The 26,311-nt window shown below is 38.5% G+C and overlaps 1 protein-coding gene across 6 annotated transcripts in view; it reads left to right on the top strand.

The window, feature by feature from the left end:
- The window catches only part of KAT6B (lysine acetyltransferase 6B), a 128,063-nt gene that overhangs the window by 7,554 nt on the left and 94,198 nt on the right, over window positions 1–26,311 (top strand). For all 6 annotated transcript variants that reach the window (XM_054204523.1, XM_054204522.1, XM_054204527.1 and 3 more), the window contains exon 2: window positions 41–936. In XM_054204523.1, coding sequence (XP_054060498.1) covers window positions 316–936 — 621 coding nt within the window. In that variant the 5' untranslated portion in view covers window positions 41–315. The remainder of the gene's footprint in view (window positions 1–40; window positions 937–26,311) is intronic.

Genomic DNA, 26,311 nt, shown 5'->3' with positions numbered 1-26,311 from the left:
CTGTATTCTCTCCCTGCCTCTTCTTTTTTTCTTTTTAAAGGTTGCAGCAAACTTTCTTGTAAGGATGTACCAGTATCATCACGAATTAATCCTTTCTATCTTTCCGTAATGGTAAAGTAATTGGAAGCTTCTGTCAGCAGATATTTCCCTGCCTTTTCCGACTCCTCAGGATGGATATTTTTGAGGTGCATCCAAGCAGTGTGTGGAATCCTTTGATTTGTGTTTGAGGTGTGAACAACCTCTGAAAGATCTTCTGAAAGGATAAGGAGGAACCTCTATGGGTAATCCTTGGCTGGAAACAATTACTGGTCAACCATGGTAAAACTTGCCAACCCTCTTTATACGGAGTGGATTCTTGAAGCTATACAGAAAGTTAAAAAACAAAAGCAAAGGCCTTCTGAAGAGAGAATATGTCACGCTGTTTGTGCTTCCCATGGATTAGATAAGAAGACTGTTTCGGAGCAGTTGGAACTTAGTGTTCAAGATGGTTCTATTCTTAAAGTTACCAATAAAGGCCTTGCATCTTACAAGGACCCAGATAATCCTGGACGGTTTTCATCTGTTAAACCTGGCACTATTCCTAAATCAGTTAAGGGATCTAGAGGAGCTTGTAATGAGCTTCGTAATGTGGATTGGAATAAACTTTTGAGAAGAGCAATTGAAGGGCTTCAGGAACCAAATGGCTCCTCCCTGAAAAACATAGAGAAGTATTTGAGAAGTCAAAATGACCTAGCAAATATTTTCAACAATCCTGCCTTTCAGCAGAGGTTACGTCTGGGGGCCAAACGTGCTGTGAACAATGGGAGATTACTGAAGGATGGCCCTCAGTATAGAGTGAATTATGGCAGTTTGGAAAGCAAAGGAGCTCCAAAATACTCCAGCACTTTCCCCTCTTCTCTTCCACCTGTCAGCCTTCTACCCCATGAAAAAGATCAGGTAAGTCCGAAAAATTAGAGCAAATGTAGTAATGCAAAAATTATTCTTGTTCTTTGTTTATTTACCTCATGCAAAAATAATGATTGTTCTTCTTTATTTACCCGTTTAAATGTGTATAAGTGAGGATGCATGTCAAAGATCCATGCAGAATCAGTTCCGGTGAAGGAAGTTTACTTATCTCCCTATGTCCTGCCATTCTGCATTGGGCAGTTTGCTCTTCGGATTTTCAGTAGATAAACAGAGCAGCAGGGAAAAGTACAGCTGTATGCTCTCTCCTAGGTGTGAGATTGTTCTGCCTTTCCTGGCAGACTGGTGTTGCTGAAATCTGCAATGTGATTTGATTGTGGCCTTTTACATTCATTTTACGCCTGTAAATACTGATTTTTCTTGTAGTCTGAACACCATTTGAAATACTACCAGTAGAACTCTTGATATTTAAGACTGTTAGAATTATTATTTTAAAAGACATTTGTATGTAGATACTTAGCTTTAAAACTACAGTTAATAGGAACTGGAGTTAATGTACATATTCAAGGAATATAAGTGAAGATGTCAGAGTGACAAATTGAGCTGAACTGCAGAATCCTCCTCCTATTTCAGTTTTGTTGGACTTCCTACGTGGGTTTATTTTTGCTTTTACTTGGGCCTTGTTTTCAGGTTAATTATTCACAGGGTTTAAGCCTTGAGGGAGAAGGGGGTGTCAATTAGTGTTTTGTTTATGAAAGGGTAGTGTCAAAGACATGTCTGTAGGCATTCTTTGACCATTGCCCACTAAGTATGGTGAAGTGTGATTTGAATTTTCAGTGTACTTGGGGAAAAAAAAAAAGCTACCTGTTCTACTTGAATTGGGTTACTTAAAATATTTGTAAGTTGGTGGTTTGATGGTTTGTGTTTCTTTTTTTTTCCTTCTTTTTTTTTTCTTTTTTTTCACTTCTCAGTGATAAAGTTTGGTGGCAGTTCTTTTTGGCATGGAATAACCCCGACAACTTCGCCATTGTAGAGGTGCCATTAGTGTCACTTCTAGAAACTGCATGATGGGTTTCATTTGTCTTTTTCCTTCAGCAGATTGCAATGTGCTGGAGGATGCAGAGAAGCAGGTGATTGTGTTAGAAATACTTAGCGAAGTCTACAAGAATAGTTGTTTGTGGAACTGTCAGAGGTGACACTGCAAATGTTGATAGGTTGATTTTTGTGAGCTTCTCTAAATATATGTTAAATATGGTTGCCTTTACGTGTGGATATCTATCTATTTCTGTCAAATTGGACTTCTCAGGTATTTGAAAGATGCATGGAGCTTCACCCCCAATAATTGGAATGGAAATTCATAAGCGTTGCTTGCTGTGTGGTTACTGCTGATTTAATTACTGGTAGTGATAAAGCTGTCTAGATACTTTGAGAGATTCTTCTGGAAATCTGATACTCTAGTGGCATGAAAAATTTGAAGGCTGGAGTACTGAGCAACCAAAATAGTTTAATACTATGATGCTTCATGTGAATTCTGTGGAAACAAAAATCTCCCTTGTTAGGCTACCTACTGGGACTGGCATCCATTGCAAGGAATGTGAGTTGGGTCACAGTGCTGAAAAAGCCGTTACTGCCATACTAAAATACTGGTATAAGGATAAATCTGTCTTTTAGAAGTTAGCCAAACAAATCTGTTCTCTAGCAAGTGCTTTGGCAAGAAGTAAGCTTTCAGTTGGGTGCCTCAAAATTAGCAGTGTGACTTGCGTGTTTAAAAAATGTTCAGCATACACTTTTTCCTGACAAAAATAGTTTTGATGCAAGGTTGGCAAATCAGTAGTTGGATATCAGTGTAGTGCACTGCTTAGTTGTACTAGTTGTGGCACAGGTTACTGGGCAAATATACATAGACTTGGTTTAAATATGGGATATTTGCTGGTCTTCAAGCTGTGTGGCTTTAAGTACACCTAAAGAACAGTTCTGAAAGTAACTGTAAATACGTGTCTGTTATTGGGATGTGACTGCATGTTCATTTGAAATTGATGGTAATTCATGAATAAGCTGAACGACACCGCAGGAAAACTGTTAGGCTATTTTTATTGGAAGTATTTAAGTGGCAGTATGGGGCAATTATTGAATTTTACACAATAAAATGTAGCCAACTGGCGTCTCTCAGGAATGGGTAGTCTTTGAAGAGATTGGTGTATTTCAAAGTTTCTGTTGACTTCCCTTGAGGAGAAGAAAGAAATCTGTTTAGATGACTGTGGAAGTTTGAGTAATTTTGACTTTTTAAATGCATAAGTAACATCTCATCAGGGTGAGACAGTTAAAAGATTTAGTGCATTAGAAGTGCATCAGAACTCTCTTTGACAATCTGCACTTTCACACTCATAGTACCAAATGCAGACTCTGAACCTTTCTTCCTGAGTGAGTAAAAGGTGATCAGAAGAGATACAATACTGCCTGTGTGTGGGTGGTGTGTGTTGGGTTTTGGTTTTTTTGGTGTTTTTTGTTTTGGTGTGGGGTTGGTTTTTTTCGTTGTTGTTGTTTTATTTTTTCCTTCTCCACTCTCCCTTCATTCCCATGCCCCCTCCAAGGGCATCAGAGTATCTAGTGCACTGAGAAGACAGTCTTGAAATGCAGTGCCACTGAAGTTAGTTCTGCAGACCTGGAGCCTTGACTGTGTTACGAGGCTATTGAGTGTTTTGCATTTGATGAAATACTTTTGTGGAACAGGGAGCTGGAGGTGCTAAATTTTCCTGTTGGTGGTGATGATGTGGAGCTGCTTTTCTTGTCTTCGTATTGACTGGGTGATCCAGTCCAACTAGATGTAGTCCTCTTGTTTCATTAGATGTAGAAATAGCTGCAGTTAGAGTGATACAGCTTGTATTACCATGTTTCCTCCTATTATCCATAGGCCTGGAAGGAAGTGTTTGTGTAAAAACTGTATGTTTCCTTCAAGTGTTATCCCGACTCTTCTGGATTTGGGCAAAGGTATGTCAACTCCGAGTTACAGGAAGAGATAATACGCAGTGCAGTGGTTTAAATCTTCTCTTCCTCCACCCCTTTCCATTCCCTAGTGTGCGTGGGAGTTGCTTTTTCACTTGTGTCTGAAGAGATCCAAGTACAAGGCTCATAGGAAGAACAGATTCCACTGCAAGGTCAGTAGCTGTCATCAGCTATGTGGTGTCTAGGCTGCACATTGTATAAAGTGCAATGAGTAGTATAAATTACATTTCAAAAGGACATCCCAGTTATCTAAATGTTCTGGTGGTTACATTAAGGCAGATCCTTGCTTGATCCGGACAGGTAATTCAAATCAAAGCACTTCAAAAGATGGCTGTTTTAAAGTGTTAAGTTAGTGTGTTAAAGGACCAGCCAGCCGCCTTAACAATGAAGGGAAACTGAAAACAGTGGTGCCCTTTAGGATGAAGACTTGTCATATATTTTTTTTTTTTTTTCCTGCAAATAAAAAACAAAAATCACACAGAATGCAGCGGAAAAAGAAGGAAATTTGTTGCTCAGCAGTTTGATCTTGTGCACTTCACTGTATTGCTGTGCATAGTTAGTTTTAACGATTTAACTGCTTTTATGTGTTCTTCCTTATGTTCAGAGTATCTTGCATAGATACCTTTTCTCTTGCGCTTCACACCTTCTCTCACCCAGCATCTTCTGTAAAGGGCTGTATGAGTAAGTTAATCAGAAAATGCAGTGTAAAAACTGATAACTTAGTAGGAAAGGGTGTGAACAGAGAGGAAAATCAACCTGAACATGTTGAGTGATACTTTAGCTTTTCGATAAGCCTTTGATGCATTAAAATACACTTCTGGAAATGCATCGGTGAAGTGGTAATTAAAAATTATGGTTGGTCTTTAAATGGGTGTTTAATTTATCTTTAATGATGTCAGTTGTAGAATGGCAATATTGATGGTGTTTTCTGTGCACATGTGTGTGCTGTGTTGTTCCTTGTTTTCCCTGTGACTTGGACAAGCACTAGGAAGGTTCTGCAGTTTGAGAACTGCATGAAACCTACTAGGTCTTAGGAGCTAGCCATCTCCAGAGCACAAATGCCATGTGACTATATACCTGAAGAAGCAGATGTTTGTGGACTGCAGACAGCTCTCTATTTACTTATTTTTAAACATAATTTAAAATGATAAATCTAGCTTTAAAAGGTGTAGAGGCCAGTGTAACATTTTCAGAGGACTGTCGGAATGCATAGTATATCTCAGTGATTACATCTTTGCTATGTTCAGAATAATTGCTACTTAGAGTATATCTTGATAGATGCAGTGCAAATGGAGATGGCTTGATTCATACTGTGTTTTCTTCGTTCTCCTGAACACTGTCTTGAACAGCTCAGCAACTGTATTAATAGTTGTTTCTATCTGATTCTTGGCATGAAAATTTTTATTAATCCCCCTTTCGGTTTGTCTTTCTAAGCTGACTTTCATGCAAAACCAAACTTGTCTTATTAATTTTTTGTACTTTATGTTTTCACTGGCCTACATACATTTAGATTTTCAAAGTGTGACTTGGCATAGGTTGAATTTCAGTTTTCTGGTATGCAGTTTGTGCCAGTGCAGACACTGGGTGTTCCTCCTTCTGTCTTTTAGGCAAAGGGCCAATCTATAGAGAACTGATTTCTTGGCATCCAGGCTCCTCCCTGCTCAGTTTTTCAGCTTCCTGCGGGTAGGCAACAAGAGACTGTTGTCTGAGACATCTTTGCTTGCTCTACCTTGTTCCCTCTGGACTCTAGACTTTCCACTGAGCAGAAACAGAAGAGTTAGGAAGAAAGGAAGTGCTGCCCAATGTATCTGACCAATTTACACATAAGGAGATATTCATAATGCCTAGCTTTGGAGCTGGTGTTATGTGGAGTCTGTGCTCCTGAGAGTGAGTCTGAGCACCAAAATGCAGTGATAGGTAAGTTTCTGTGAGTCTCTGCAGTGCTACAGTTGGAGAGACTGTAGACAGGGGTATGAAAAAAAGAAAAATGAAATCTAGGCTTGAACTTTGTCAGTCCATGAAATACTATTGTCTTTAGAGACAACCTATGTTTATCCCCTCGTAACATCTTCATAGTTTGTGCTTATCGTTGTCTCAATTCACAGGATACTTTTATTTTTTGGAAGGGTAACCCACACCTGAGTGCATGTAGCTCTTGTCCTTAAAGTGCTGGGATGATTGCTAGGTGCTGCTCCCCTCTCTCATTTCTCTGCTGTCCCTGTAGCTTCTGAAATGCTAAGTACCAACTCATGCATAAGCCAAGTGAACACTTACAAGTGGATCCTATTTGCACGTGAGATACTGGAGCTTACCAGAAATTGAAGAACGACTTACACCATCTTTTGAGCGTTTGAAACTGAAGTGGAGAAGTCTTGTCGTCCCATACCATGGAGAAGCAGCTCATACCACTCATACCACCATCATATATCAAGCTTTTGGGGCTTTTTTGTATTTTGCATTTCAGCATATTTGGATCAAACCAAGAAGCATGCTTGTAGAAGTCTTCTTGAATTGTGTGGTGGGAGGGATATTAAAAACTGCTATTTCCTAAGTTAAATTGCTTTGCTTCTTCATAAGGTGAGTGGGGGTTCCAATTTCTGACGTCAATGACTTCAAACTGGTCATCTGTTTGGAGCTTCCTGTAGAACCATCAGGGAAGACCCTTCTCATCCTTTTTTCCCCCAAGCTGGATATTTTGGAACATAGTTCTGCATGATGTGCTCATGATTCCAAACCTTATACTGCAAGCTGTTTAATCCTAAGGCTTGCTAAAATTTGATTCTTCTGGTAGTTTCTCTTCAAAATTATTTGGTGTTGTGTATTGCGGTGAGTCCTGTATTGAAACTGATAGCAATGAGTTAAAGAAATCCTGTGTAGTTTCAGCAGTTCTTTTCCTGTTTGTTCATCTGTGCTATTTTCTGTGAACTCTTCTGTCTTAACTTGGAGTGACATTTGATTCCGAAACTACGGTTAGAGGTTTTACTTTCTGCATTTTTCCTTCCAAGATTAATTTTTCTTTTCCTACTTGGTAAATGGATATCTCCTTTGTGGAGATTCATTCTAGAATATAGAAATAGCATAAGTCTGCCTTCGATATAAGGACAACTACCTTGCATATTTTCTCAGTGCTGTATCCTTACCTTATCTTAAGTGTATTTCCTCTTCTATGTTCAGTAGAAGTCATAGTCTTTACTGTTTTTTCTGTGACAGCTGAAACCTGATAACAATTCCATGTTGTTTCTTCTTGTTGCAGGAACTTTGTTATAAAACAGGTGATGAAAAACTTTGATAGCTTGCAGTTGAGATTGTCTGCTGTTTTTTGACAGATGATTTTTTTTCTCAAGAAAGATCCCCAGATGTAGATCAACCATAGCTTTCCAATTTGGTGGTTGGAAATGGCAAATGACTGTAACTTTTGAAAGAATTTCAAGCTAGTATTGAGAAAAGAATTACTCAATTGGTATAAAAATCTTCTTTACAATTTTGAATCTGTTTATGGTCCCTATTAGCATCTTCTTTCAAAGGGCAGCTCTCTTATTTGCGTATACAGACAGACCCGTAGTTCCTAACATTGTGAGGGCCAGTTTCAAGTCGGGACACTAGGGCTTTCTGGAACCAAGTGGAGGGAGTTGCTGTTGCATACTGGAACGACACTATTAAGGCTCAGATGGTGTCTGTAGAATTTTGAGGATGACGCTTATCAAATCAGGCACCTCTTAGCTGACAGATCCACTGCTGTCCTTTGTGGTTACCTGCTTAGAGACAAACAAACTTTTAAACTAGTTTTATTTCCTTTGGTTGCAAAATCACTTGTGTGTGGTGGTTGATGTTTTTCCCTGTCTGCTTATATCCGTCCTCATTAAGGGAAATTATAACTGCCAGCACTTTTATTTCTCTGTGGATTTTTTCTTTCTTCTCCAGGTTCTTGCGGAAGAGCTTCAAGTTTCTCATTTGCAGGCACAGGCAGCCTTCTTACAATATGAGTGGTGTGAACTGTTAAAGAGATGTCTGTGTAGGTAACTCCAAGGCTGCAGCATTTAGTTTTAGGTTTGTGTGAATTATTGTGTCTTCAGGTTGCGCTGTAGAGAAGATGTCACATAAGGAAAAAGTCCTTGTGGGGATGGAAACTGCAGACTTACAAATTGTCAACTCTTGTGTCCTGTTTCTGCAGTAATTGATATGCACGTGCAGGAATTCCTGTATTATCAAATGTTTTGGCTCTAGAGGGGCAGTCTCATTTATCTCCCCTAGTGGCTGTGGTGGTACAGCCCATCAGTTACCAATTAATGCAATGCTAGGTGGAGTAGGCTTGGGACTTCTGTTTTTAATTACAAGCAAGATTCTGGCACAGGAGAAAAGCTGTGTATGATCTCAGCAAAGTTGCCTGGGAGGCGTGGCTGATGTTTCCTCATCTAGGAAGAATCCTTATAGAAGCGGGGGCTAGCATTAAGCTGTGGTAAGCTTGCCACACATTTTCCATGTGCTCTCCAGGACTTAATTTCATCACCAGTGGTGTTCTGAAGATCACTTCAATTTCACAGCTCTGTTTTTTCCAAAATGGTGAGAATGACTGACTGTAGTTTTAGGAATTAATTTTTATGTAATGTCCGTGTATCCGTGGCAACGTTAACTAACAGTGTTTGCATTTGGCTCAGTAAGAGGCAAATGTCAGTGGAACCCATGTTTCAGACACTGAGTACACATAGTTCTTAACTAATGAATAAGTAGTTACAAGTAACAGTTGAAAGGAGTATAGTCAAGATCAAATTATCATACATGTGTAGATTTTTTTTTTTTGTCTTTGTAGGACTGTTGTGTTAACGCAGCTCTTTAAGCACTATTGGGTGATTATAGTGAAGGTGGAGACTGCTGTTTCTCATATGGCAAAAGGATGAGAGGTAACTGACGCAAGTTGCAGCAAGGGAAATTCTAGTTAGATGAAGATGAAAAGTCCTTTATAGTGATGTATGGAGAGACATGGAACAGGTGCTCAGAGTGGCTGTGGAATCACCATCCCCAGAAGTGGTCAGAGCTTGACTAGGCAAGGTCCTGAGCAACCCTAGGGAACATTTGAGTCTCATGTTGTTTTGAGCAGTAGCTTGGAGTACATGCTGCAGAGGTCTGTCCTAGCCAAGAGTATTCTGTTTCAACTTCAATTGAAAGTTTGTCTGCTTCTTCTGACTGTTGGTTAAATAAAACAGAAAGTATAGTTTCTTTATGCAGGACTATGATGATGAAGATTTGCAGACAGCTGTATCAAATAGCCGAAGTGTAAGCTAAAGAAATTTCAAGAGGGATGGAAGCTTCACCTGGGAAAACCATTGCTGGAGAATTTGCAGTGTGTTTACTTCTGGTTTTTTGTTGTTAAAGTTTCTTTTATAAGTTCATTTTGTGTGTGTTGCTTTAAGAATAGCAAACATCTGATTTCTGCTTTCTTGAGATCCCTGAAATCTGGAAAAATAAGAACTTCAAGCCGCTGAACTTCTAGCTTTATATACCAGACCCAGGAGGCTGGCTCTGAAGCCTGCTAGGATTCATTTAAGTTCCACAATTACGTTGTGTGGATACCTTATCTGGTGCTGCATGGAGAACAGTTGTCCTTTATATTGAACTGTAAAAACGTGAGTTAGGCCTAACTTGCAAGTACTGTGGAATTCTCTAAAGTGCTTAGAATTAGTGGATAATCAGTAGTTAGCAAAGGGATTATTTAAAATATAGTTAAAGGGTGATGAAAAAAGGCAGTTTCAGCCTAAAATAATTCTCAAGACCAAAGTAATCTCAATTATAATCACAGAGCTTAGTAGTAGTTAGTTAACAAATTTTGTGCTTATAAAGGCTGCTCTGTCCCTCCTTTCTGTACCAAATTTAAAAGATACTCAGCTTTCATTTCCTACTGTTTTTTTCTTTTGTCATCTGATCACTAGTGTATCTGCTGTAGGAGTCAGGTTAATGCAAATATGTTAGTGGTAGAGGAAGAGGACAGCTATGGACTTCTGCAAGCATTTGGTTAGCACTCAGTTTGTAAATATACACATGGAGATTTATGTAGTAAACAGTTGGGTTATACATAAATATGGTATTTTCTGATCTGAATATTCTTGCTCTGCCTTGAGCTGTCCAGCTCTCTTCCCTTCCCTCTTTATCCCGTTGTGAAAACTGACTGTCACTGGAAACTTGTTAATGCTGTTTTACAAATATTAATTCTGCTTTAATATTGAAAAATTGTATAGTAAAACCAATTTCTGTTTATTTTGAGGTGTTTGGCACACATTATGCCGATTTAGCAAAGTAAGCTGTCATTCAGATGTTACAGATGTTTTCTGAAGGTCTAAAAACTACAGATAAATCATTCAAGAAGTGACTAGAGAAAACCACTCACAGGGTAGACTGTTAAGTTAGATAGCAGTATGTTCTATCTGCATGCAGAGTGGTCTGTTACTGTGCTTGTATGTGCATATATTTAACTACATGAAAAGGTATTGGAGCTCACATTGTCTTAGAAACGAGTGACTTGTTCTTCTGTGGTCATTTCAAAGAAATTCTCTTGTTGGGGGGGTCACTTGATGTGCTTGTCTGCCATACTCTTGAGGAAGGAAATTACTGGTACTTATGTCTTAATGGTTCTAAATGTTTTTACAACAAATTTTAAACTACTGCATTTATAAAGGTGACAGCATCCATTGTAGTCAAGCAGTTCCTCCTCTTTAGATCTATGCATTTAAGTCTCTCTCAGAAGAGACTATCAAAAAGTCAAAGATATTTTACCCTGGATAAAACATGAAATGCAGTAGCTGTTTAAAATAATAATAATAGTAATAATAATAATAAATCCTGGCTTTAGCTAGTCCCTCTGCTTTACATTCATTGAAAACTATTTAAGAACTAGGGGCCTGAAAACATGAGTTCAGTTCTGAGCTTTGCCACTTGGAATTTATGTAGTGATGGGCAGTTGTTTCCACTTTATGCATTTGTGCACTGTGTTTAAAAAAGAAAAAAAAAACAAACAAAAAAACCAAACAAAAAACAAACACAAAAAACCCCCAAAAAACCCCCCAAAAAACCCCAAACCCAACAGTGAGTAGCTGCTTATCTTGCAGGCATGTTTTCAGCTTTTCAGTAGAGAGTTTCATAAATCTTTTCAGATCTGAACATCAGATGGATGGTAGGAGTCTTTTATTTTGAATAATAAACCACTGGAGAAATCTTCCCCTGTATTCCCAACTTCCTATACCACTCTGAATTCTAGATAATACCTCAATTCTGCCTGTGAATTTAAGGAAGTAATTGCAGCTGCTGTTCAGCCCAGGATTGACAGATTGTGTTTTATGTCTCCTAGAAGATACTGGTGGTGGGATAGGGATGTACTGGAATTTTGTTTGGTTACCTCTCTTTCTCACTGATATCTCTGCCTTCTTAAGTAACGTTTTCAACGTGTTTATAAGTCACCTTCAGCCTGCTACTGAAAAGGTATTGATAATTTTCAGAGTTAGACTAGAAATAAAATTGATTTATCTGTTTTTATGTTAATAAACGTGCTGGAACTGACTTTATTTGAGAAAGTGACTTTGACAGCTGGCAGCTCCATTCTGCCCAAGCAAAAAAAACCTGGATGTTCAAGCTTCATTGTGTGAATGTGCCATATTTCAAGAGGATCATCTTGAGTGAGCTCTCATGGCAAGTGCAGGGCAGCCAAGGGATCAGGGCCAGCCAGCATGGGTTTAGGAAGGGGAGGACCTGCTTAACCAACCTGATCTCTTTCTATGACCATGTGACCCACCTTCTGGATGCGGGGAAGGCTGTGGACGTTGTCTGTCTGGACTTTGGTAAGGCGTCTGACACCGTCCCCCACAGCATTCCCCTGGAGAAGCTGGCGAATCATGGCATAGACAAGTGTACTCTTCGCTGGCTGGATGGCTGTGCCCAGAGAGTTGTGATTAATGGGGTGAGATCCTCTTGGCGTCCGGTCACCAGTGGTGTCCCTCAGGGCTCAGTTCTGGGGCCAGTTTTGTTTAATATCTTTATCAATGATCTGGATGAGGGGATTGAGTGCACCCTCAGTAAGTTTGCAGAGGACACCAAGCTGGGTGGGATCATTGATCTGCTTGAGGGTAGGAAGGCTCTACAGAGGGACCTGGACAGGCTGGATCGATGGGCCAAGGCCAGCTGTGTGAGGCTTGATAAGGCCAAGTGCTGGGTCCTGCATTTCGGTCACAGCAACCCCAAGCAATGCTACAGGCTTGGGGAAGAGTGGCTGGAAAGCTGTCCGGCAGAAAAGGACCTGGGGGTGCTGGTGGACGGCCAGCTTAACATGAGCCAGCAGTGTGCCCAGGTGGCCAAGAAGGCCAACAGCATCCTGGCTTGTATCAGGAATAGTGTGGCCAGCAGGAGTAGGGAAGTGATTGTGCCTCTGTACTCGGCACTGGTGAGGCCTCACCTCGAGTACTGTGTTCAGTTCTGGGCCCCTCTGTACAAGAGGGACATTGAGGCGCTGGAGCGTGTCCAGAGAAGAGCTACCAGGCTGGTGAGGGGTCTGGAGACCAAGTCATATGAGGAGAGGCTGAGGGAGCTGGGCTTGTTTAGCTTGGGGAAGAGGAGGCTGAGGGGAGACCTCATTGCCCTCTACAGCTACCTGAAAGGAGGCTGGAGAGAGGTGGGTGTTGGCCTCTTCTCCCAGGTGAATAATGACAGGAGCAGAGGAAATGGTCTGAAGTTGGGGCAGGGGAGGTTTAGATTAGATATTAGGAGGAATTACTTTACTGAAAGAGTGGTCAGGCACTGGAACGGCCTGTCCAGGGAGGTGGTTGAGTCACCATCCCTAGAGGTATTTAAGAAACGTGTAAATTTGGCACTTCAGGGCATGCTCTGGTGGCAGATATTGTGGGGAGTTTTTTTTGTGCGTGTATGGTTGGACTCAATGATCTCAAAGGTCCTTTCCAACCATGAAGATTCTATGATTCTATTTAATTTTCTGTATGTAGTTCCAAACAGAACTGCCCATAATCTGTAACACAAAACTGAATCTTAATGATTTAATTATTTCTTTCTTAATACTGTGTTTGGATGTATTTTGAAGAGACTTCTGCAAGACTGGATTTCTAGAGAAGAGCTACTGATGTGGCTGAGGACAAGCTTTTTCCCTTTCCTGATCTCTTTCTAATTTGCTTAATATTTTGCTATTACGAGAGAATCTCAGATTTTCATAGGAGTTTTATATGGAATTTACTTGTAAAGCTTGATGCCTTAAAATTTCATATTTTAACTTGGTTAAGATATTTATAACTTAGTGTTCTTATTTGGAGAAGAGAACAAAATTAACTTTCTCACCCCTGTGTAGCAGGGGAGGGAATCCTAAAATAGTTTTAGTAGCTAAAGTTGTTTTAACTTTAAATCTCTTATTTTGCTTTTCTTCTTAAAAATAGTTCTCTTAGGTTTTAGCAGATATGTGTCTTACCTTTCAGTTTCTGATAATAGCCTTAATAGCAATTTTTTTCCTCTCCCTACAACACATGCATTTTGTTTACTTCACTGTTACTGATACCATTGAGGGCAAGCAGCTTTAAATAAGGGTAGCTTTTTGTCTTTTATGTGCACAGCTATAATGACTCCCATTGTTATTGCTTTCTTAAGCCATGACAACTTGACTTTTTTCTTTCTTTTTTCTTTTTTTTTTTTTTTTTTGTTAAAGTATGAATTTAATAGATTTTACCAATTAGAGTAGACATCTGTTTGGAGATCAGTAGCAATCAAAATCACTTACGAATAAATTGTTGGCTCATGATGCGTCTAAAATATTTCTGGAAGTTCAGCTTCTTTTTAGCTGTTGCTAAGAGATAAATTTTCATTGACATGAGGGATGTGAGGACATGTCAGCATGCTACCAGTTGTTTTATAGGCAGTTAGCTCTGCCGCCTTGCAGATGGTTGGAAAACTCTTGGTAGTGGGTAAATGTGTGCTGATTATCTCATTGAATTAAGGTAACCTTTTGTCATTCATTGAGTTCCGCAGACCAGGCACTGAGCAGCTGCTCTACTGTTGAATTCTGGATTTAGTGAATACAAAGATTATGCTAAAGGATATTTAGTCCTGTTCCAGGTACTGAACATTGGACCACTGTAAGATTATTTTTTTTTTTTTTTATTTAGTACTACCTTCAGTGTGTTAGTAATCAGGGCAATCCAATAAGGCAGTATCTTTAACGTTTTCACTAAACTCTATTGTCCAACTTGGTTGTCATCCCATGCTCATTGGTACTTTAAAACTTTGGAGGTAGGTCAGAAAGAGAGATTGCAAAGAGATGTTCTTTTTTCCTCCCTACTACTTCTCTCCCTTTCTTAAAGTGGTGCAAAGGGAAGTAAGTCTTGTTTCTGCCTGCTTTTTGTATTGCTAGTTTTTGGTTGTGTTTTGTTTTAGTGTGGTTTATTTGGTTTGGTGGGTTTTTTGTTGTGTTTTGGGTTGTTCTTTTTTCTCCCACAACAAGTCTGATACTAGCTTATGTGGCAAATACACTTAAAACTAGTTCATAGTTTATTGACGAGATGTGCCTCAAAACCAGTTTAAGCAATCTGTTGATTATAAAGTTCATAAATACATCTGCTTATTATGGATTACACTTGTGACTGTGCACCTCATCTCTTGGGGGTACATTTAAAGGTGATAGTTCACTGTCACATTAAAGCTTCCTTGTAAACTTGTTTCCCCATCCCTTTGAAAACAAATCAGTAGTCAGAATTAGGTTCTTAATTGTGTTGCTTTTGTTAAAGACTGTTTTCAAGATTTAAATAAAATATTTAGTTTCTAGAACAATTTTGGAAAGGGATTGGGGAAGGAATTGAAGCATTCCCCAGGTAAAGCTTAAATTATTTGGATTGCAGAGAACGAAAACACTTCTGGATTCTTAGTGTTTACAGACTTTCAAAAAACAGTTAAGGTCTTCAGACCAATATAGTTTTGTCCAAGAAAATTCTATTTTGTAAGGATCTGAAAGGTGGGTTGTTTTTTTTGAGAATAATTCTATTGCTTTAGAAATACAATGGATAAAAAGTAACTAGAATAAGGTATTGTTATAGCAACTATATATAAAGGGGTATACTTGTATGCTGTGCTGTATAGAAGGGGGTAATATACTCTCTTCTGTAACATTGTAATTGATTGAGGATTTAAGGGATCTTCTAGAGAGCTGCTTTCTCAAGGCGTTATGGTCCTTTGAGTGAGATTTTAGAAATAGATTAGAAGTAACTGTGTTTGGTATTACAGTTTCTCTTTTCCAGGGTAAGAGGTGAAGAGGAGAGGGCTAAGCGTTTTAAGGGTCACTGTCTAATGCGCCTTATAGGTCGAGGTATTTCTGAGATCCAGTTTACGTTCATCTTCCTTGCCCTGCTTAAGTGTAACTTTGACTTCATTCTTGAAAGTGTGAGGAGCTTATTTTTATCTAGTATATAATATTTTAATGGGTTCTTACGTTTCCTCCCAACCCCCCAATTATATGCACTGACTAGACTTGTGTCAGTAAATAGTTGCCCATCTTCTGTGCAGTTTCAAGAAGTATTGTTGGGCTGTTTCTCTTAAAACTAACAAAATTAGAAGGTCTATTTTGATGTCAGGATTATACTGAAAAAGCTGATTAAAAAAAAAAAATCAGTATTTGAAGTATAGAATTTAGAAATGAACCTATTTTTAGATTGAATGAATTCTATTTGTTAAATAAAACTATAGTAAGATGGGCATATTATATTCTGAAGAAATCTTTGCAGAAAGCCTGGGAGCTGAAATGTTTTCCCTGCTGTAAAAAAACCCAAACAAACAACTACCAGTCAAATGATACATTTTTGAAATTATGCAAAAAGGAAGTAACTTCATATTTGTTTGATTACCCCAATATATTTTTGCCCTAATAATCAAATCGTTTTCCATTTCTGAATGCACTGTTAACACTTAGGTGGAATACATTCCATCATAAATGTTTGAATTAGCTTCTCAGACTGAAGAAATCACTCTTCTACCTAGTGGAATTTTTTATAGATTTCCCCCCCCACCCCCTTGTGGTTTACTGAAATGCTGATATCTAACTCCAGTACGTTTCCAAGAATTCCTTTTCACTTCTGTTAAGTATCTAACAGATTTCTTTTGTTACCTGTTTGAAAGTTTCATGTTTTGAAAGTAAATCATGTTCATAGAGTATAAAAATCTGTGATACCGTCATAGAGAAGTGGCTTTAAAAGATGGTCTGCTTAGCATCTGTACGATTGTCCTGATGTTAAAATTAACTATTGCATAATAGTATATATGAAAATAAAATCTTTCATCTCTTAGCAATCTTTCCTAGAATATATTGTGTGACTAAGGTAAACTGATGATTAATGCTTTCTTCAGGCAAACCAAAATGTAATAGCTCGTCCTGTGGTATCTTTCAGTTGTGAGGGACTGTGACCTCATTGGAGACAAGGATGAAGATATGCAGGCTGGATGATAACTTCAAAAGTACCAGCTTCTAGTATCGGAGTTCAAAATGACAGCTCATGACACAGCCTTAGTTACAGCTTTGTTGGTTCTTGCTAGTGCTATAATGTGGCCAAAAATAGCACAGATGGGCATTGCACATACTTGTTACAACTTGGGACGTTTTACTTGGTTGTGTGGTCTAGCAGTCCCGTTCACCTCAAGTCCTGTAGTAAAGGGTGCTTCTTTTTGTGTAGCTTTTTAATAAAATATTGCAAAATACTACAGTTGGAGAAAAAAACCCCTGACTTCTTAATATTAAATTTAAACAGTTTTCTTGGAAGGAGTTTCACCAGGAGGAGGTACTACAGGCAATATTGTATGTTACCTTCTTCTATCACTCTGTTGAAAACAGGCTGTTAGACTATAAGGCCTGTAAGAGAGGGTAATTAAATTCTTAATTAGGGCTGATATTAGCAGAGGTACAATGACAACTGTTTTGATACAAGCAAAACAGCAACAGGAAAGCATGGCTTTGAACTATTTTTCAAACTAAGATGGCAGCTGTTGCTTTTAAAGAGCTATATGAATGTGCTTTTCTTCTCCTGTAGTCTGTTGATATGTTGACTTATATATAAAAGTGAAAATACCAGTTTTGCCAGGAGTTTTCAAAGTACTTCTACAAGAAAGTAATGTTTATATTTTGTTTGCAGTTTTAACTCATTTGTATTCACAAAACAGTAAATACTTAGTCTACAAAAATATTTTTTTCTTAGTAGGTCTATTAAATTCCATCACAGGTCTATTTGACACAGCTTATACTTGCTGTCAGCACATATTCCCTCTGTGGTTATTACCATAGGAGACAGGTCTGGTATTTAGGCTATATGCCTGGCTTTCTGTTTCCTAGGTTTGGGGTTCCAAGCACTTCTCAGGCTTTGCTAAGAGCAGCATAATCTAGAGCAGATAACCCACTTAGTGAAAGCAATAGCAAAACATAGGGTTTTATTTTTGTTTGTTTGTTTTTTAAACAATACTTTTTATGCTGATTTAGTAGAAATGCGTTGAAGACGTTTTTTGAGATTGGTGTTTGTTGTTTAGCCTCATCAGTGTAAAGCTTGAGGGCAAAAGCTATAGTAAGTACTTAATTAGCGGCTTACGTGGAGGTACTAAGTGTCCTGTTATGGAAGTGGGAGGCAGTAACATATAATCTATGTGAAACCTGTTCACACTAGGTACAATTCAGCTAAATTCTCGGGGTTCTTTTGCCCACATTATCAGTTTGTATTCAGACTCTGTACTTCCAAGATGCGATCAGCATCAATGAAAACCGTATACTATGGGTGTTTTGTTACTTTTGTAGTCTCTTGGAATGCTTCTCCAGAGTGCTAATTAGGAAGTCACTAATACAAATACTACGACTGATAGATGAGGCGCAAATATTGTGTCCAGATGGACAGACTTCATTCTTTCTCTTGTAAATTTGTGGCTACTTCAGAAACTTCAAGCTAAGTAGTGTTCATTGTTTTGTACAGCCGTTCCTAAACTTTTCTCAGGAGGGGACCTTAACTGATAAGATCTTAACATGGGTTTTGTGGTTTCACTGCTTATAATTAGGGGAAGGAAAAAGCAAACTATGATGTGAGTTTACCATTGTGGTATAGGACACAGTAGAGTTCATGCTGTTTCCTCTCGTGTCATAATCTTTATTAGGTTCTTCTGTGGCGTTAAATATTTTAATATTAGCTTAAAATAAATAGGGGAAATGGGAACCATACATAGTAACTGTTGGACTGTTCATCTGCTGAAGGAGGCGCGGGGAAAAAAAATATCTTTCTTTCTCACCTTTCTACTTCACTGGCAGTAGCTTCTCCCACCCACCTACCTGCCTTCCACCATCACTTCACACAGTTTAAAAAATAGCTGGCTTGAGGCCCCGACTACAATATTTGTATTTCTTGACTAGAGTAGAACTGACTAGAAAATGCAGGCTTAAGGCTGTGCTTAAGTTTCCAAAGCCTTGGGAAGGGATTGATGAGTCCTGTATATGGTATGTTGTGCTGCAGGGTCTGCAGTGGTAGTAGCACAGGTGAAGTATTAGAGTTGGGCTATCTCATGTATTAGCTCAAGAGCTCAAGCTTTTATAGCTGGATTAAAATAATCTTTCTTTGATCGTGAGTTATAACACTGGATTAAATTGTGACTAAGTTAAATAGATAATCCATTAGAGTAGAATCAAAAGACCAAATGAGTGCAGTGAAGATAGCTTTTTTTTTTTTTAAGAGCCTAATGCTTAGTTATTCTGACTCAGGAGAAGATTGTGTCTTGAGAGGTCATGCAGATGTTTTATTTGAGGATGGAATGGCTTTTACCTAAATTACAGGAGAGAACTGTTCTGCAAACAAATGAAAAAAAAATAATGGAATTTTGTTAATAGAACATTACTCAGAATTGAGCAGCTTTGTTGCTCTCTGTTGTTTGTTTTTTTTTTTTTGTTGTTTGTTTGTTCCTAGTAATACAAAATAAGATACTTTAAATTATCTGAAATCCCAAGCCATCATGAATATGCCTGATGTGAAAACAGTATTATCATGAATATGCCTGATGTGAAAAGAGTATTATCATAACACTAAAGGTCCATAATAAAAAGCTGTATAAAAAAAGCTGCTATAAAATAAAGGGTAGAATTGGGGGGAGCGGGGAATATTACCTTCCTATGAAAGTTGTCTTCTATGCATATGCACGGCAGTATACAAACTGTTAGATTTTGAAAAGCATGCTCTCCTCATTAGTTTTTGCTTTGTAGGGATAAAGGGTACTGTACAGTACAGCTGTAAGCTGTTGAATACTGTCTTTTCTACTACTCTTTCTCCTTTGATTAACTGAAGACCATTCATGACATCTACTGAGGGCCAGTAAGAAAGGGCTTCTTGGCTTTCAGACTTGCAGACCCTTGATGCTAAACAAGATACAGGTATTTTCTCAGATCTTCTTATTCTTGGAGATAAAGATTTTGCAGAAGTAGATGAAAACATCTTAAGCTTTCTCATGGTTATTTGAAATTAAATACGTACTGAATCATCCATTGCCTTCCATGTCTACACTACAGGGAGTTGCCGTTTCAAGCTGTTTGGCCAGAAGAAATTCTGAGAACATGCATTCTAGGTTTTCCCAGAAGGATTTAGGAGGATTTAGCATGTTGATCACTAAGTGAGATTTCAGTCAGCTAGGACACTTCCTGCTCCTGCTTCCTGTTAGTCCAGGAGGATATCTGTCACCGCTGTACCTGCAGAACTTCTATCTGCATGTCTTATTCACTGCTGTAATCAGTATTGTGATTAATACATAAAATGTATTAATTTCTAGCATCAGAGGTAAATGAATCTAGAGCTGCTTTTCAGTCTCTAAGTAATGAGTCTAATCTATTGCAGTAAAAGCTCTACCAGTCAATGAGCGTGGTACTTTAAGTAATTCTGTGGTTTAAATCTAATTACTGTACAGTGCTTTTTAAATCAAACTTCTGCTGGCTGCAGGGTAAAGCATCTTAAGCCTTGTCAAACTTAAACTGTGCATTATGTGGAATTATTTTAAGAGTGATAACTGTGATCCTGTCTTGTGCAATGTGTCCTGTATTTACAAGAGAAGAATTGCAGCTGTTGAAGTTGGTCAATTATATAGGAAATAATGGAATTGACTGTACTGAGATGCCAGAAAATAATTGAGTGTGTAAATGAGAGCCAGACTCATTAGTCTGTGACATCATACAGTGAATGCAAGTTTTTAATGATAAACTAGGTACTAATTATGAAGCTTTTTCTATGCTACAAATGAGCTAATTTATAAACTGCCAGCACCTGAAGAAGGAAGTCTCTTAGGGCCAGAGGCTTGTGTATTATAACATATTTATTGGTTTGATAAAAGCTGTATTGCATGATCTGTCCAATTTAACCAGGAAGTATTTTTCTTATAATTTAACTGTAAATCTCAAGAGGAGAAAACTGTAGGAGTGTGATTTTTACATTCTAATGCCGCTTAGCAGTAGTGTTTCAGGAATTGATGCAAATAACTGTTTCAAACAGCTTCTAGGGAAGAGAATCTCTTTTCCTTCTGAGAAGTGATTTCTGTGTGCCTTGGGGTACTCTATTTTTACACATATGTTACATTCATACATAAATCTATATTTGTGTATATATATATAAATGTTTTACTTGCATCACCCTCATTTATACCGTGATTATTTACCAACCTTTTTATCTTGTGAAGACTGACAGATTTTGATTTTTAAAAGAGAAAAATAGGGTGCAAGATTAAGTGAGGATGGAGGGGAAAAAACTGCAGGGAATGAAACAAAGGTGAAAGAAGAAAATACTCTGTACTGTCAGCTTCATAATGGTGACACTTATTGTTGAGAGCAACTTCCTTTTTCTGCAGGTACTGGCAGTCATTCAGCAGCACTGATGTTTTTCATTTGTCTTTCCAAGTTAGTTGAGTAACTTGGTGATAGCTGCAGCCAACTGCAGATTCTTGGGCCAAAAGATGCAGGGTTGCTGTAACAAATGGCATGGCACCATGTTCCACTACAGTAAACCAGGCTTTTATTACTGACATGTTGTTTGATACCCTTCTGAAATCACTAGCAAAATTTTCCTGGAACCTGTAGTGTTGGTGTGTTCCTCACCTGTGAGATAATTTAATGAGAAAGTCATGTGAGGTGTGGGAGAAACTCAGTAGGACAGCCATGCAGCTGATTATTGATTCTTCTTTTTATCATAAGAGCTTAAGGAATGGTCTTTGCAGTATCACACTTCCTTAGTGCTCGTTTATGCAATGAGTGGTAGTCACCTGAACATCACTTAAATAGCTCTGTTATGATGGCTATTTTTTGGAGGTGGGCAAGGATTTCTAGGTACTTGAATCTCAATTCAGCACTCAGAGCTACAAAAGTATACCAGACTAAGTCTTATGGAGAGTTAAAGGTTAAGAGGAAGACAAACTAGTTTATGTCCTTTCCTCCTTCTTTTGGTCTAGTATTCATAATTTGTGAAGTTGCCTGTTTACCTGGAACACCTTAAGTATTCTGATGGTTAAAGTGATGGAGAATTAGCTGATGCTCTGTGTGTGCTCTCTGAGAACTTGCAGAGTTGCATAGTCTCGGTGCCTACCTGGGATGCTCAACTGAAATCTTTACTTTGGATAACATGTAATGATCCTAAGTGATGGGCTCTGATCATCATCAGCCTACCAACTGCTGCTTCTTTTTCACGTTCAAATTTATTTTTTGCAATGAAGCTTTGCATTTACTGAGCTTTTCCTATTGAAAAATTAAGCATTGAGAGATTTTTTTTTTTTTTATTTCTTTCAGAGCTGATCCTTGGTTTTCTGGTCCATCTTAAGGACCTTAAATTCCAAACTTAATCTGTACCCAAGAAGACTTTCTTTGGCCATCCTGGCTTGTTGACAGCCAGCTTTCATCACATGTCTTCTGTTTGCCATTTTCATAAGAATCAGAACTCTACATTCCCCATAGGTAGTGCTGTTGCTGCTGACATGCAAATGGCACGGAGGAGCTGATGACCTTCCTGTTCTAGTTAGTCCTGCAAGGGGGGTGGAGTAAGGCTGGAAAGTGGTGTCTGCCTTCAGGCTGTAGAGGAGCAGTTTGCTGTTGTGTAGGCTGCTTTTCAGGCTATTCCTGATGAAGTCTGTGCTATAAAGCTGCAAGGATCATGACGTACTTCAGAGACGATTCTGCCCACTGGCATGGTTTTTAGCACCTCTCACGTGCGGTGTCCTGTATTTTCTCATGCAGAGTAGTTTTATTGCCTGCCTGTAGTAGTAACTGGGATTGCTTTGAAAGTAACATGACTAAATAGCTTTGGATGGTAGTAGTTGTTTGTTTCAGACAGTGGGAAAACCTTTTCATAAGTGCTCAGGGTGAGTGGGGATTTTTGGTTTTTTTAATTGCTAAGAATATTGTTGTATTTCACCCTAGGTTATCCCCTTCTTCTTTCCCAACCCAGTCCAACATGTGACTGCTGTTTACAACTCAGTTGTGGTGTAGGTATTGTACTGTATCTCATAGTAAGGCCTGATAATACACAGGTGCATATTTTCTGTTTCCAAAAGAGAACATGGAGGCATAAACTGTGCGCAGTGAAAGCAGAGGGGATGGGACAGGACACAGCATTGTCTTGGGAAGATAAAAGCTTGACTTTAACTTCTCCACTCTTGAAATCCCATCGAAGATTTATTCTACCTGAACTGGATGATGTATGTGCACTTTGAGATAATATAGATCATCACTAGGTATATCAGTTAACTCATATGCTCATCTAGTATTTTGCTTGAGTGCCTACATGAGAGCAAGCAGTCCCTCTGCATAAAGTGTACTGCCTGTTAAGTCTCTTAAACTAGAACAGAGTAGAAAGGTAAATGTGTGTGGAAGTCATTAACATTATGCTCTCGAGTTACTGCACATGTCTTTAAGCACATTTTTAGTGTAACTGTCTCTGTTTTGCCAGAGGTTTTCATACTGCATTATGCTGGCATCAGGGCTCATGAGATAATACACAGTGACGATCACGCCCTGTCCTGGGACAGAATGGGGTGAAGACTTCAAGCTGGAGACATGCCCAGACTGCTGAACTGTTCTGTGTGACTTGGCAGCTATGTATGGAGCTGTGATTGCTGCCACCTTTTGCAAAGATGCTGCTGCTTTTGAATTTGTGTAGAGAGGAGTCTTGGTATAGTTGTTAGCTGGATCTATCACTTCTATGCGGTCAAGTGACTCTACCTCTACACAAGTTTTCCCAGTCCATGGGTGTGGTGTCTCCCAAACTGACTTTGTACAAGCCACCTCTTGCTGCTCTTCATTTCCAAGCCAACTGAGTCTGGGAGCCACAATGCTAAACCAGATCTGTGTTAGAAGAAATGAACACAGCTCTCAAAACAGGAAGCTGGGAGGTTGTCATAATAGCCTGGTCTTCTAGATGCTTTATTTTGGTGGTCTTCCTGCTATTTGTCAACGTGAGTGTCTGTGGTTAGTAAGAAAAGAGAATCTATGCACCTCAAGAAGGTGTATTGAAAGCAAGTAGATCATTAATGTTGGGTTTTGCTCAGATCAAATATAAATGCCTTTGTTGTATTGCGCATTAATGGCCTTGGTTTGTTTGGGTTACTTTATAATGCACAATTGTTTTAAAGGAAATGAATCTTCTTTGACTTTGTTAAAACACACCAAGCTTAATTGAAAAGCAGTTTGAACTGGATCTGGTTTAATGAGGCCCGCTTCTATCAAATTTACTGCTTTAAACCCAACTACAAATAAAGTGAATTAAAGACCAAATTATTTCAATATAGATGTGCATTGAGCCAGAGTGTTATAATGATTAATTTCCTCAAGTGTTTAATTCCCAGTAGGTTTTTGTGTCAACAGCCAAAGAGGAATTTATTGACTTTACATTAGGCGTAGTTTGGTCTAGTTGATTATATTATTCAAGTGTGAATTAGTGGGTGGTAGAAGACTGTGTTGTATTGGAATTTTATTTTGTCTTAAGCAAATTGTCTCATGCCTTATTAACTACCAGTGCTTAAAATGTTAGTCCTGACTCCTGGAGTAGATGTTAGGGCACTGAGAAGTGTTTTTAGTGGGTTTCTTCTATTCATTATGTAAGAACATCTGTATTCAAGCAGTGTTTTACCCCTACCCTGCCCTAAGAGAGTGCTGTTAAGACTGCATAGGAAGTTTGAATGTTTTCTGGCAATTTCACTAGTTGTTTGGCAATTTCACTAGTTATTTTTTTATTTATTTTAATTTACAAGTGGTAAGATCTTTAAGTTCACTTTCAGTGTATACAAATTTACAGACCATTTTCTCATCTGGGATAAGGATAGTTTAGACACAAAACACCTCCCATTGCTTCCCTTCCAAGTCCTGTCCTGCATCTGGGACGGGAAGATGAAGGGTGATTAAATATTAAAATGGAATCTTTCACAATGAAGGTCTCACAGGTAGGCACTGAGACTATGGCAACTCTGAAAGTTCTCAGAGAGCACGCACAGAGCATCAGCTAATTCTCCATCACTTTAACCATCAGAATACTTAAGGTGTTCCAGGTAAACAGGCAACTTCACGGGAAATGAAGATTACTTTCACTTGTCCCTGTGCATTTTATGGATTGCAGTCAGGAAATATGATTTGACTAATGTCTCCTGTCTCATGCAAAGATAGTGCTAGAGGAGTATCTATTTTTTTTGGTTGCGCTTTAAAGGACAGCAGATACCATGTGGAGTAGTTAATACAGTGTATGTTCCACTGTCAAAAAAGTTGTATCCTCAAATACATTCTCTTCTCCCTTGCCCTAATGTGGCATCAAAGTATCATTAGAAATCGTAGGTGTTGAAATAGATGATCCTGATAGACCTTTCAATGTTTCAATTAAAAATTGTGCTGTGCAAATTATTATTATTTTTTTTTTAAAAAAGGGAAAGGCAGACTTCTAGTTGGACATGACAGCCCTCCAGTTTGAAAAGTAATTACTGTTGGATCAAACTTTCTGTTCCATGTCTGTTATCAAGTTATCTATCAAAGAAAATGAGATGAGTGATTAAAAGGTTCTGATCAAAGGCAACTGATTTAGCTTCACTGGAGGCTCCCATCTTTTAATTTAAAATGTATCTATGTCTAACTGATTACCTCTCACATTTATAAAGAAATATTGACATCCTGCTAAAGCATGCAGTGACCTCACTTCTAGCTGAGTTGTGTAGGTTTCACTGCAGGCACTCTGAAAGCATTGATATTCCTGTAACCTTTTGAGGCAAGATATGTGTTTAGTGTATTAATGAGCTGGTTGAAGTGATGTACAGTAATTTCATCCTTGGGTAAAAACAGATGTGAAAGATTCAGTTTTAATATTTAATCAAGCTCAAAGCCTCTGTTGGCTTGTTTAAGTTGACCTGACAGCATTATACCTGGAAACACTATGAATTAAACCCTGAGTGCTTGACCTTGTTCAAACAGTTGTAATTTAATAAGGCTGCTGTCTTTGTGGAGATAGTGCGGCTAATGGGTAAATCCTTTCTTGGCCAGGATTGCTTTTTATTGCAGTGGAAAAACTTCCTATCTGCTTTTAAAAAGATTTTAATCAGATGAAGCAATAAAAATTAAATAGATGGCAAAAGAAGTTTTGTATGATGGTTGCTAGTCCTAGATTATAGTTAAAGAAGGGATTCCAGAAGATACTTAACTTTCTTCAAATGACAGGACCCTGGCAATCACTATACTGTAGTTCATGTCTTGCCAGAAATTTTCTTAAGGTTAGGAAGCTATTTCTCCAGTGGTATATGTTAGTTTGGCCTCAGTAAAGTCAGTAGAGCTTGCATCAATTTAAGGGAAATGGAATGCTTTATTTTTTTTCCCACTTGTGCCTGCAAAAAATGTTTCTAAACTCTGACATGTTTGCCAAAACAATGGGACCCAGGAAACAAGTGCTTGAATGTTTGTGAACAAGTGTCACTGTATTAGTTAAGCTTTTGTGAAAAGAGGTGGTGATGGGGTAGACGAAAGATAGCCAGTGAGCATCAGAGTAGGTTTTCAGCATGGTATTTGGGATCTAAATGAAGCAACCGATGTAATATTGAGAGACGGATCCTGAGACAGAGTTGTTCAATCTTTGTGCTGCTAAATGTGATTTGAATATACTGAAAACTTGGTAATTTTCTCTGGTCTCATTTTTCCAAAGGAATTGGACCTATATGGCAGTTCAAATTCAAAACATGGAGAAATACTCAGTAGTACGCATGTGCGTGGGTTTCCTCACCCCCTGTTTTTTGCTTTGCTTACACTTCCACAGACTTTTGCTTGTTTATTTTTAAGGTATACCTTATAATAGTATCAAAAAAAAAAACCCCAAAAATCTGTCTATGTGCAGTCTGAGTAAAACTGGAGATAGATTATAGGTATAGGTTGAGC

Source organism: Rissa tridactyla, chromosome 6, assembly GCF_028500815.1.
Source record: "Rissa tridactyla isolate bRisTri1 chromosome 6, bRisTri1.patW.cur.20221130, whole genome shotgun sequence".
NCBI lineage: Eukaryota > Metazoa > Chordata > Aves > Charadriiformes > Laridae > Rissa > Rissa tridactyla.
This window is presented reverse-complemented; position numbering and strand designations above follow the sequence as displayed.